Here is a 12,843-nt window from a genome sequence, read left to right as displayed (position 1 = left end):
AGGCAACGCAAAGATTTTTTTTAAGATATAAGATATTTTATTAAGTAGTTTACGCGCAGGACACACGACTGTATACCTCTGGAACATGCCAAGTATCAGTATATGTATGCAGCTAGATCAGAGAAGTTCAGAAAAGAAATACCAAAATAATCGATTGATATCCATCAAAGATTAACACTTTTGAAACTATTTGAAGCTACTCAAATTCTGCTGCCTTCGCCTTTTACCATGGTCCTATCTCTGTCATTGTACTATAATACGATGGCTACACGTTGATATTGCGAGGGCTTCGAGTAGTCGTGTGGCCTTCTAAAGACAATCGGACAGCCTCTTGTTTCCTTCGTATTGTCTTCGTGGGGCGTAAAATGCCCGATGGCACCGATGATCACACGAAGTTAAAAAGAAGATGACACAATTTGACAATATGTCCTCAGGATGGCCTTACGAAGGGCACAATGAACACACGAATGCAACACGGAAATGAACCTTCGCTAATCGCAATGTCTTTCAACATATTTTGGCATTCAAAAGATTTTGCCACCGCTCACAAAGTTACTGTCGGAGCTTGAAAACTCAAACGGTGGTCATACGAAGGCTTAAGATGCCCTGACGACTGGTCCGATGTTTTTATAATCAGATCCGAATTTAAACATTCCTTTATCGTGTGTCCATCTGGTGTCAATTTCGGGACAGTGTGACGCAGGCATAACTGATGTTATACAAAACCGCCTCCCAGTGAAATATCGAGCGTCTGGATGATCAAGACTACCTTGATATAGGACTTTCACAAAGACCTGAGTAGGAGGATACAGGCAAAGATAGAAATTGAATTGGTGTCGTATGTTTTGAAGCATCGTCACTTCTTAAGAAAAAGGGGATTCGAGTTATGCAAAAAATCACGACATTTTTTATATGTATTTTATATCTTCGCAGTAACACTTTTCATATAAAAATAAACAGAAGTGGTATGATTACCAATGAGACAACTCTCCACCAGAGACCAAATGACGTAGAATTTAGCAACTATAGATCACATACGGCCTTCAACAATGAACAGAACCTATAACACATAAGAATTTATTACAGGACGAGCAAACGAACACTTTGTATTCAGTTGCTAAATCTATTATACACTTTCAAAGATTCATCATGCTCTTCTCTTCCATAGATGTAAAGATTTGGTTTTAAAGTTTGGTAATACCTGTAGAATATCTATTATAAACGGGATAGCACATCCTAATTTTTACGGAGATGTTATTTACCGAGCCCGGAAATTTGGAAACGGTCCGGGTCAACATATCGATAAACTTATTTTAAAAGGTTACCAATTCAACACTGTAGTTTGATATTTGAATATTGTTTTTATTGGTATTAATATTGATTTTGTTATCAGTAAATTAAAATAAAACGAAATATTAATATACATATGTACATTCATGGCTTTACAGTCTGTCGATACCTGTAGCTTGGCATTGCACAAGGTCATGTTTTTCTCTGACTGTTATGACGTCTTTACACGAAATCCAATGGATGTTGGATGTGTACTGATTAATATTTTAGTCTTAGATGCATGATTATTTTCATTAGTAGTTATTGGCTTTGAACTAGCTGTCAATAACTGTGAGTACTCTTAGATCTGTACTTAGTGTCTTTCTGTTGTGTGGATGTATAAGTACCCGTCCACGTCCACTCTGTGTTTTTGTTAGATGTATTTTACTTGTATCTATCTGATGACTTAAGCCTTTTTCAACTGATTTTTATACGACCGCAAAAATTAAAAATTTTTTGGTCGTATATTGGTATGACGTTGGCGTCGTGGTCGTCGTCGTCGTCGTGGTCGTCGTCGTCGTCGTCTGGCGTCGTCCGGCGTCGTCCGAAGACACATTGGTTTTCGCACTCTAACTTTAGTTTAAGTGAATGGATCTCCATGAAATTTTACCATAAGGTTCAATACCACAAAAGGAAGGTTGGGATTGATTTTGGGGGTTATGGTACCAACAGTTAAGGAATTAGGGGCCAAAAAGGGGCCAAAAATAAGCATTTTTGTAACTTTCAGACAATAACTTGTGTGTAAGTGTATGGATCTCTCTGACATTGTACCACAAGGTTCCATATCACAAAGGGAAGGCTGTAATTGATTTTGGGGGTAATTGCCTCAAAATTTTAGGAATTAGGGGCCAAAAAAGGGGCAAAAAACAAGCATTTTTCTAGTTTCATGACAATAACTTGTGTGTAAGTGTTTGGATATTTCTGAAATTGTACTACAAGGTTTCATATCACAAAGGGAAAGCTGGAATTGAGTTCGGGGGTAATTGCCTGAAACGTTTAGGAATTGGGGGCCAAAAAGGGGCCAAAAATAAGCATTTTTCTAGTTTTAAGACAATAACTTGTGTTCAAGTGTATGGATCTCTCTGAAATTGTACTGCAAGGTACCATACCACAAAGGGAAGGCTGGGATTGAGTTTGGGGGTGATGAATCATAAGAGGGTTCAAAAAATTTGGGGGGGGGGATTTTTTTTTCTTTTTTTTTCTTTTTTTTTTCTTTTAAAATTTTCCATTTTAAGTTGGTTATTTCTGATTTATATTTAAAAGCAAATAATAATGATATGGTAGGAGATACACACCAAACAGGATGTGTAAATTTTTATATAATAAGTATTGTGCAATAGCAAGAAATTTTCAATTGCACAGTATTGCACAATAGTAAGAAATCTTCAATTGCACAGTATTGCGCAATAGCAAGAAATCTTGAATTGCACAGTATTGCGCAATAGCAAGAAATATCCAATAGCACAATATTGCGCAATAGCAAGAAATTGTCAATTGTACAGTATTGCGCAATAGCAAGAAATATTCAATTGCACAGTATTGTGCAAAAGAAGATACTTCTTATAAATTGCTTATTTCTTGATCAATTTCAATGGGGTTTTATTCTTGAATTCTTGGGGTTCTTTAATATGCTGAATATAACCGTGTATTAAGTTTTTGGATTTTGGGCCCCGTTTTTAAATTGGTCCACATTGAGGTCCAAAGTGTCCAAAATTTAACTTTGTTTGATTTCATCAAAAATTGAATTATTGGGGTTCTTTGATATGCCGAATCTAACCGTGTATTTAGATTCTTAATTTTTGGTTCCGTTTTCAAATTGGTCTACATTAAGGTCCAAAGGGTCCAAAATTAAACTTAGTTTGATTTTAACAAAAATTGAATTTTTAGGGTTCTTTGATATGCTGAATCTAAACATGTATTTAGATTTTTGATTATGGGCCCAGTTTTGAAGTTGGTCCAAATCGGGGTCCAAAATTAAACTTTGTTTGATTTCAACAAAAATTGAATATATGGGGTTCTTTGATATGCTGAATCTAACCATGTATTTAGATTTTTGGGCCCCGTTATCAACTTTGTCCACATTGAGGTCAAAAGGGTCCAAAATTAAACCTTGTTTGATTTCATCAAAAATTGAATTCTTGGGGTTCTTTGATATGCTGAATCTAACCATGTATTTAGATTTTGGATATTGGACCATAATAGGTGAATGTCCAATTTAAAATTTTTAAGTTCTTAGACCACATTCATTCTGTGTCAGAAACCTATGCTGTGTCAAATATTTAATCACAATCCAAATTCAGAGCTGTATCAAGCTTGAATGTTGTGTCCATACTTGCCCCAACTGTTCAGGGTTCGACCTCTGCGGTCGTATGAAGCTGCGCCCTGCGGAGCATTTTATTATAATTTGTTCATACGTTGTACTGTTACACCATTGTCCCAGGTTAGGGGGAGGGTTTGCCGGCAATAAACTAGTTTAACCCCGCCACATTCTGTACGTGCCTGTCCCAAGTCAGGAGCCTCTAATTTAGTGGTTGTCGGTTTTTGCTTTGTAACATATTTGTTTTTCGTTCATTGTTTTGTACATAAATTAGGCCGTAAGTTTTCTCGTATGAATTGTTTTACATTTGCTCATTGTTGAAGGCCGTACGGTGACCTATAGTTGTTAATTTCTGTGCATTTGGTCTCTTGTGGAGAGTTGTCTCATTACCAATCATTCCACATCTTCTTATTTTTATATCATGTACATTTAATTCCAGACAGGACCAGAACCATACAATCAAAACATCTAGACATTTAATAACATAATTCCTTAAATATTTTAGGACAGACCATTTTCATTAGTAAATAACCAAACACATTTTTTTTCCTCATTTGAGAGATCTGAAAAATTATGACAAGTATTATTTATCTCCTTGAAAATAATCTCCCTATCATCATTGTACGCTAGACAACTAGTAATAAAATGTTGTTCATCTTCAACAAAATCAAGGGTACATTTCTTATAAAACATTTGATCTGTGCTATATATAAAGTTTTATACCTGTCTCTTTCTATTTTGAGATTTTAGTTTAAAATAAGTATATAATTTACTACTTTTTGTATCTGTTCTTTTTGTGTTCCAAAATTTTACAAAACTATTACAAAGTTTTTGCTTAACGGACTTGATAAAAAAGTTAAGCTTTACCTCTAAATTTTGAATATTCAGCTTTTTAAAAATATAATGTATGAATAAATACCAGCATTCAGTATTATTAGTAAACATGTTTTGTTACAGATATAGGTATCATACGGTAAACCATCTTTCATATTTTTTATTCTAAACTAATAATTCATTGATAATACAACTGAAAAATATAAAGGGAATCTACCAAGTTCTCCTAGCACAGCTAAGTTAGAGGACTTTTTGTTTACACCTAAAATATACTTCATATATCTTGAATTAGATTTAACTAAAAAATCATCAATAGAAATGTGCTGTAATAAATATTCATTTTCTTTCTGGCATGCAGCAGAGCTAGTTTTGAACATACCTGTAATTTCACTGCCATACCTTGAAATAGTTTTTTTTTGTATGGTCATATATATGTAATAGAGAAGAAATACTTGGATTGGAAGATGATATAGATCTTAGTAATTTGAATACAGCTTTTAGTGATGTTTTGTATAATTCTTCCTTTCCTTGAACTGCTTAAAAAGTCCACTAGATATCAATTTCAAATCTAAATACTTATAACTGTTAACACATTCTATAGTATCTTTTTTTGATAGATTGACCTCTAAACACCATTTAGTACAAAATTTTGATAAACCATCTAGTCGTTTTTAAAGACCTTCCTTTGAACTAAAAAAAATAACAATATCTGCATACATGAGGCAGTCAATTTTGCGGCCATTAATATCAACAGCATCTGGACTTTCTTTGATGCATCCGGTAAATCATTTATAAAAATCTTGAAAAGGTTGGGACTCAAAACTTTACCTTCATATATAAAACCAGAATGAATGACTTTGTCAAATGCTTTTTTGAAATCGACAAAGCAAGCAAAAAGTTTCCCACCTTTCATACTGGTGTTCTTATCCTTTATAGTTTTTATTACAAACATGTGATCCGATGTCCTACTTTTACTGGAAAACCATTTGTTTCTAAATATTGATCAAGCCTTTTGTTTAGTACTGACTTGAACAGTTTTCCAATACACATATTAATTGCAATACCTCTATAGTTACGATTATTTCGACGTTTTGTGGGTTTTTTCACCTACTACACCACTTTGAATGATGTATACCGTTAAAACGAAGTCGTTGACCCTGTGAATATTTTACATAATTAAAACGGAAATGTTTGTGGCAACAACATAAAGTTTTTAAAGAAAAATCATATATTACAAATAAGAAATTTGATGATTTTATGTGCCTTCTATACAAATGTTCACCTTTTTGAAAGATTTCAATCAGTAATGTTTCAGAAAATAAAAGAGGTAAATGCATTATTTGTTTCGATTTTCAGTTACAGTTCAACGAGCTAAAGTTGTATGCAAAATTTTAAGAAAATCTGTGATACAGACCATTTACTGTAACTTGACCTTGAGTATTGAAACATACACTCTCATTTAGCGTTTACCATTTAGCAATACATGTAATAAATGTGACAAAACAGAAAAGGGAGTGGCATTTTACAATAACCTGTTTCTTGTTCCCTTTGACAAATCCGTATATATCTACTACTACAGAGTTCGAGGATTGGCGATGGTGATGTTCGAGGATTGGGGACGCTGACCGAAGTTGAAATATATTTTGCAGCTGGATTAAACTTTTCGTTTAATGAATATTATCATTTGTAATTTTTTTAGCCACATTCAAAACGCCTAAATATTTGTCAAAAAAAAAATATGCCCACATATGTACTTGTGGTCAGTCGACAGCTCAGTTGACGTGATTATTCCCACTCAGACATCGGACTCTATTACGCTAAAATGTATTGTATATTTGATTGATGAAATAACTTGTTTACGTGTTCCGATCATATTTATATGAATTAAATCTAACCTCCATCAGAGTTTTAGAAAATTCCGTACCTACTTCTAAATATTTATATTGTAAGATAAACTTTCTTTTGAATACCATTAGCAATATATTAGTAATAAATATGACGAAAAGAAAAGGGAGAGGCAATTTACAAGAACTTGTTTCTTGTTCCCTTTGACCACTGTATATATCTGTACCACTATAGAGTTAGAGGATTGGCGATGGTTATCTCCTCGAGGATTGGCGACGGAGATCGAAGTAAAAAATCATGTATTTTGCAGCTTGATATTATTATTTGTAATTATTTTAGCCACATTAAAAACGCCTAAATATTTGTCAAAAACTTATGCCCATATATGTACGAATAAGAACGGTCAGTGGAGAGCTCAGTTGGCGTGATTACCCACTCAGACACCAGACTCTATTACGCTAAAATTGTAATGGATATTTAATTGATGAATTAACTAGTTTACCTGTTCCGACCATATTTAGATGAATTAAATCTAACCTCCATCGGAGTTTGAATAGTAGTGAGCCTGCATAATTTATAACACATTGGATACTACATTCTATTTTTATATCTGAAATAAGAGTAATAAGCTCCACACATCGAAACAATTTACGCATTGTGTTTTACAGTTGTATAGTTTATATAGAGAGAAATGATGAACTTTCTCATACAAGTTTATTCCAACAAGCAAAACACAAGGGACATTAAACAGGAAAACATATATATAATGGCACCAATGACAGATGAACAACAACAATTTGAGAGAATAACTGATGAACAACAAAAGTTTGAGATTATTACAGAAACAAAAGGATCATCCTATTCTGTAAGTTGTGAGAGAAATAACTATGACTGTCCAGTTTATATGGAAACACTAGATTTGACTGTCAGAAATAATTAAGCAGAAGAAACCCATTCTGAAAAACAGAAAAGTGAAACTTCAAAAACTACGAATTGTTGTTTGAAATGGAAATATCATACTTCTATTATTTTAGTGCTGATATCTACAGCTTTAATAGTCACTTTGATTTGGTTTTTTAATGAATCGGCGAGAAGATTATTAACGACTGTCAAAGACACCGACGAATCCGATTTTGTAGATTTTAAATTAGACACTACATACCATGGATCTTCCAATTTATCCTGGATATCACCGAAAAATCAACTTATTGACTTTTCAAATGATCATCACGAACTTACCGTTCCAAAAAATGAAATTTATGTTATTATGTTATCATTAATTCTACATACAGATTTAGATTTCCCTAGAAACAATTTAAAACAATCATTAGTGTGTATACATTATAATCGCCAAAAGGAAGAACCAAGGGAGAAATGTATACAGACAATTCTAACCTCAGGTAATAAAATCCCAGTACAGGTGCAGGATGTTTGCAGGCTTGCTGTTTCAGATAAAGTTTGGGTATCTGTTACGAATGCAGCAAATTCCAATAGGTTGTATCGCAGTAGAAGTTTGAACAGATTAACAGTATTAAAACTAAAATGATACACTTTGTACATACTAGTTTATTAAATCTTTGAAATTGCAAGTAATCTATATTTGCTTTTTCAATGAATCGGCGAGAAGATTATTTACTACTGTCAAAGACACCGACGAATCCGATTTTGTAGATTTTAGATTATACACAACATACCATGGATCTAACAATGTATCCTGGATATCATTGAGGAATCAACTAAGAGACCATTCAAATAATCATCACGAACTTACCGTTTAAAAAAAAATGGAATTTACGTTATTATGTTATCATTAATTCTACATACAGATTTAGATTTCCATAGAAACAACTTACAACAATCATTAGTGTGTATACATAATAATCGCCAAATGGAAGAACCAAAGGAGGAATGCATACAGAGAACTCTTACCTCGGGTAATAAAATCCCAGTACAGTTGCAGGACATTTGCAGGCTTGCTGTTTCAGATAAAGTTTGGGTTACGAATGCAGCGAATTCCAATAGGTTGTATCGCAGTAGAGGTATGAACAGATTAACAGTTTTAAAACTAAAATGATACAATTTGTACATAATAGTTGATTAAATCTTTGAAATTGCAAGTAATCTATATTTGTTCATGCTCATTTTTTTTAATGTTATAATTTGATGTCAATAAGCAGACTCTCGAAAGTTTAACTTCGTTGACATTGAAAATCTGTTCTTAGTTGAGGAGACAAGACACGATTTTCAGTTTTTGTTTTAAAATGTTTATTTATACATAAATTTTCCCAAAAGTACATCGATGGCAATATAAGTGTAAAATATTTGGTAAAATATGTGTTTTAATGCAACGATCTATCGACCTTTTAAATATGCATATTTCCATCCCGGAAGTCACTCAGAACGAGGCTGCTACGTCACGGGTTCCAATCATTCATATTGGCAGAATGGAATAGCGCAAATTTGTTTTCAATTATTATCAAACAAAACGCATGACAGTGACATACATTGATTCTGCGTGATGCCGATGGATTTAACAATATAATAAAAAGAATAGTGACATGATATTTTCCATTTCTCGAATGACCTGCAGACTTAGAAGGGATGAAGATTGGACTTTTTTCCAACCTTAAACTACACTTTGTTCCGCCCACTTTCCTAAGGAATCCAGAGTTTGGGTCTCGGGTGCCATGCCATGAGTTCATCATAGGTCACAGGTGTTGTGCGGTTCAGGTGATTCGCAATTTCAGGTCTCGTTTGAAGTTGTACTTAAACTGCAGGTGTCACGCCAAATGGGTGATTGATAAGACATAGTTATTATGCAATATTACTTCATATGATCCGACTTGATTGATGTACGTTTTGCCGAGGGCAGAGGTGAGGTAGGAGTATATTATTGTTACAGTAATACAATAATAACTTCCTGTTGGTAAATGAATACCTGTAGTACGACCATACAATACCCTATTCACCACAGATTTCATACCCTTACCAGTTCTGATAACGAATACACAACCTGTATGTAGATCTCATTTTTTCATTGCTTTTAAGAATATGCCGATATAAAAAGGTTTATTGCAGTATGCATTTTTTAAATTTGACTTGTTAAGAAAAATTATATTCCTGTATGCATGCAAGCCTATAATTTCCTAAGGAATTGATAGGCATGAAGCTTGATGAATTAATAGAAAAGATACACAAAACAAAACTGATGTATAAATTTGGATTCACAGGGGCAACCCCCCTTTTCAACAGTGGCGGGTCAAAACTATGTTGACGTTTTTTTAAATTTAATTAAAATGCATACATGAAAATAACTTACTTTCAGACTATAGGACTATCAAAAACAGCTTTGTGCTTGTCACTTTTACTAATTAAACCCCTCAACCACACACACACACACACACACACACACACACACACACACACACACACACACACACACACACACACACACACACTATTTTTATAAAAAAAGACTAGTGAACACCTACTTCAGATAGACGGATTTGGTAGATATATTCTGGGACTATTATACTAACAATATATTATGTCCCAGATTTATTAGAATACAAAGAAAAGATCGACTATATCTAGTTGGTTTAGAATCAGATGATGAAAATCATTTTTTTAAACTGGAAACTTAATCATAAATGAAGAAAGTGTTGTTTGAACCAATTATTTGGTATAACCATACGACCTTCAACAATGAGAAATAAAATGCCCCGTATGGCGCAGCTTGATACGACCGCAGAGGTCGAACCCTGAACAGTTGGGGCAAGTATTGACACAGCATTTATGCTTAAAACAGCAATGAATTTGGATTGTGATTGAATATTTGACACAGCATAGGTTTGTGATACAAAATGAATGTGGTCAAAGCTGAAAAACTGAAAAAAAAAATAAAATTGGACATTTACCTATTATGGTCCAATATCCAAAATCTAAGTGCATGGTTAGAATCAGCATATCAAAGAAGCTCAAAAAGTAAATTTTTGATGAAATCAAATAAAAGTTTAATTTAGGACCTTTTGGACCTCAATGTGGACCAATTTGATAACTGAGCCTAAAATCCAAAATCTAAATACATGATTAGATTCAGCATTTCAAAGAACCCCATAAATTCAATTTTTGTTGAAATCATACAAAGTTTAATTTTGGACCCTGATTTGGACCAACTTGAAAACTGGGCCCAAAAGTCCAAAATTTAAACACAGGCTTAGATTCAGCATTTCAAAGAACACTATATATATTCAATTTATGTGGAAATCAAACACAGTTTAATTTTGGACGTCGATTTGGACCAACTTGAAAACTGGGCCCAAAAGTAAAAATCTAAATACATGTTTATTAATAGACAATATAAGCTTAGTTTTTAAAGGAGTTCGCTTCATCAAAAACAAGCATTCTGTGAGTATTGCCTGGCAATACATAGTCCCTTATGGCTTAAAAATTCATTGTACTGGAACAAAATGCTAACTTGATCTATAATTTGTTATGATGTAAACTATATAAGAAATATCAAGTCAATATCTTCAAGCATGACGAAAAATATGTGAAAAATGGTCATTTAAGTGAATTTTCTGAGTCCAAGAATCATAACTCTGCACAAAATCATTAGACCGGACCAAAATTCGAACTTGATCTGTTACTTGTCATGATAAAAGTATTTACCAATCATCAAATCAAAATCATCAAGCATGAAAAAAAAATACGGAAAACTGATTATTTGAGTGAATTTTCTAAGTTCAAGGACCATAACTCTGCACAAAATCGTCAGACCAGAACAAAATTCCAACATGAGCTGTAACTTGTAATGATAGAACAATACACCAAATATCAAATAAATACCTTCAAACACGAAGAAAAAAAGTTTGGAAAACCAATTTGCCGGACTGACGGATGGGCAGACAAACGGACAGAGTGTAAACATAAAGTCCCCTTCGACTTCGTCATTAGGGGACTAAAAAAAATATATATAGCATTTAGAAAATTAGTTTATACATAACCATGACCCCTAAAATCAATCCCAACTTTCCTTTTGAAGTATGGATCCTTGTAGTAAAATTTCATATAAATCTATACTCTTATACACAAATTAGTGTCCTGAAACATGAAAAATGCTTGTTTTTGACCCCTTTTTGGCCCTTAATTACTAAACAGCTACAACAAAAAAACCCAAATTAAATCTCAATCTTCCTATGGTGGTATGGAACATTGTGCTCACATTTAATAGAGTTCTATACAGTTATACTCAAGTTATTGTCTGTGAACAAGACAACTGATTGTTTTTGTTAGGCCATTTTTTGCCCCTAATTCCTAAACTGCTACTATAATAACCCCCAAAACTAAACACCAACCATCCTATTGTGGTATGGAACCTTGTGCTAAATTTGAATATAGATCCATACGCTTATACTCAAGTTATTGCCTGCAAACCAGAAAAAATAGTTGTTTTCTGCCCCTTTTCGACCCCTAATTATAAAAACGATATAGGCCATGACCATCCAAAAATCATTCCAAACTTTCCTTTTGAAGTATGGAACCTTGTTGTAAAATTTCATAGAAATCTATACTCTTATACTGAAGTTATTGTCTGTGAACATACTTATGTTTATAAAATTTTTATAATTTTTTTTATATTTTTTGTTGTTGTAGTTCTAGTTCCTACCATGCCTTAACACTTTACCTGGTGCAAAAAAGTTTTGTCTGTACTCAGAATAAAAATGATTTGTGGTATAAATACGGCTATATTTGCCATATTTGCCAAAAGGTTATGATGAACCTTAAACATGTTAAATTACCTGGCTTCAGTAGAGTTGGCAGCATTTCTTTCACACTTGATGAGTTGGTTTCTATAAATTTGTATACGTTTCCCAAGACATTTAAGTACAAATACAATTCAAAAATCTAGTACACTATTATTTTTAAGTTCCCACTGAATACATTTCATTCAACCATAGGATATTTTCAATTTCCCCATACAAGTAAGCTGAATGTACCATGACCATGAAATATAACATCGAAATGGCATCAACAAATGATTTAGTCTTTATGTTACGCCAAGACAACATGTTGCTATTCGTTGGGCAAAATTTCTCCGCCCAACGTTTTTGTCAAATCAATTTAATTTGACAGAGTCAACCATCAACTTAAGATACAAATGATATAGGCGTTTTTTTAAAAATGCAAATGTAACATCATTGAAAGACAAACTAATTAACACCAATTTCCGATTTTGTTTCCGGAAAATGTTAGAAACTAATATAAGGGGAGGAGAGAACCTGTTCAAAGAGGGATAACTCCATTTTTTCACCTTAACTTGTTTATCTTTTCCTGTCTCATCTGGAAAATATATTTGATACATACCATTGATTTGTATAGTGTACAAATCCTTGAACAGACTTAATACTGTATTAAAATATAAATCTTCATTTGTCATTATCCAGAAACAAAGATTTCTAAATTAATGTTTCTCAGGTTTTGAAACTTTTGAAATAAATTTTCTAAGTTTTCTAAGA

General features: G+C 33.1%; 2 protein-coding genes across 7 annotated transcripts in view; one reads left to right on the top strand and one right to left on the bottom strand.

The window, feature by feature from the left end:
* The window catches only part of LOC127727758 (probable palmitoyltransferase ZDHHC24), a 47,646-nt gene extending 35,495 nt beyond the window's left edge, over positions 1 to 12,151 (bottom strand). The window contains exon 1 of the mRNA XM_052234875.1: positions 12,127 to 12,151. Within this exon, the coding sequence (XP_052090835.1) occupies positions 12,127 to 12,151 (25 nt within the window). The remainder of the gene's footprint in view (positions 1 to 12,126) is intronic.
* Positions 1 to 12,843, top strand: part of LOC127728572 (uncharacterized) — an 879,051-nt gene that overhangs the window by 284,399 nt on the left and 581,809 nt on the right. The window lies entirely within an intron of this gene.

This window comes from Mytilus californianus, unplaced genomic scaffold (assembly GCF_021869535.1).
Source record: "Mytilus californianus isolate M0D057914Y unplaced genomic scaffold, xbMytCali1.0.p SCAF_2, whole genome shotgun sequence".
In the NCBI taxonomy this organism is placed as follows: Eukaryota; Metazoa; Mollusca; class Bivalvia; order Mytilida; family Mytilidae; genus Mytilus; species Mytilus californianus.
This window is presented reverse-complemented; position numbering and strand designations above follow the sequence as displayed.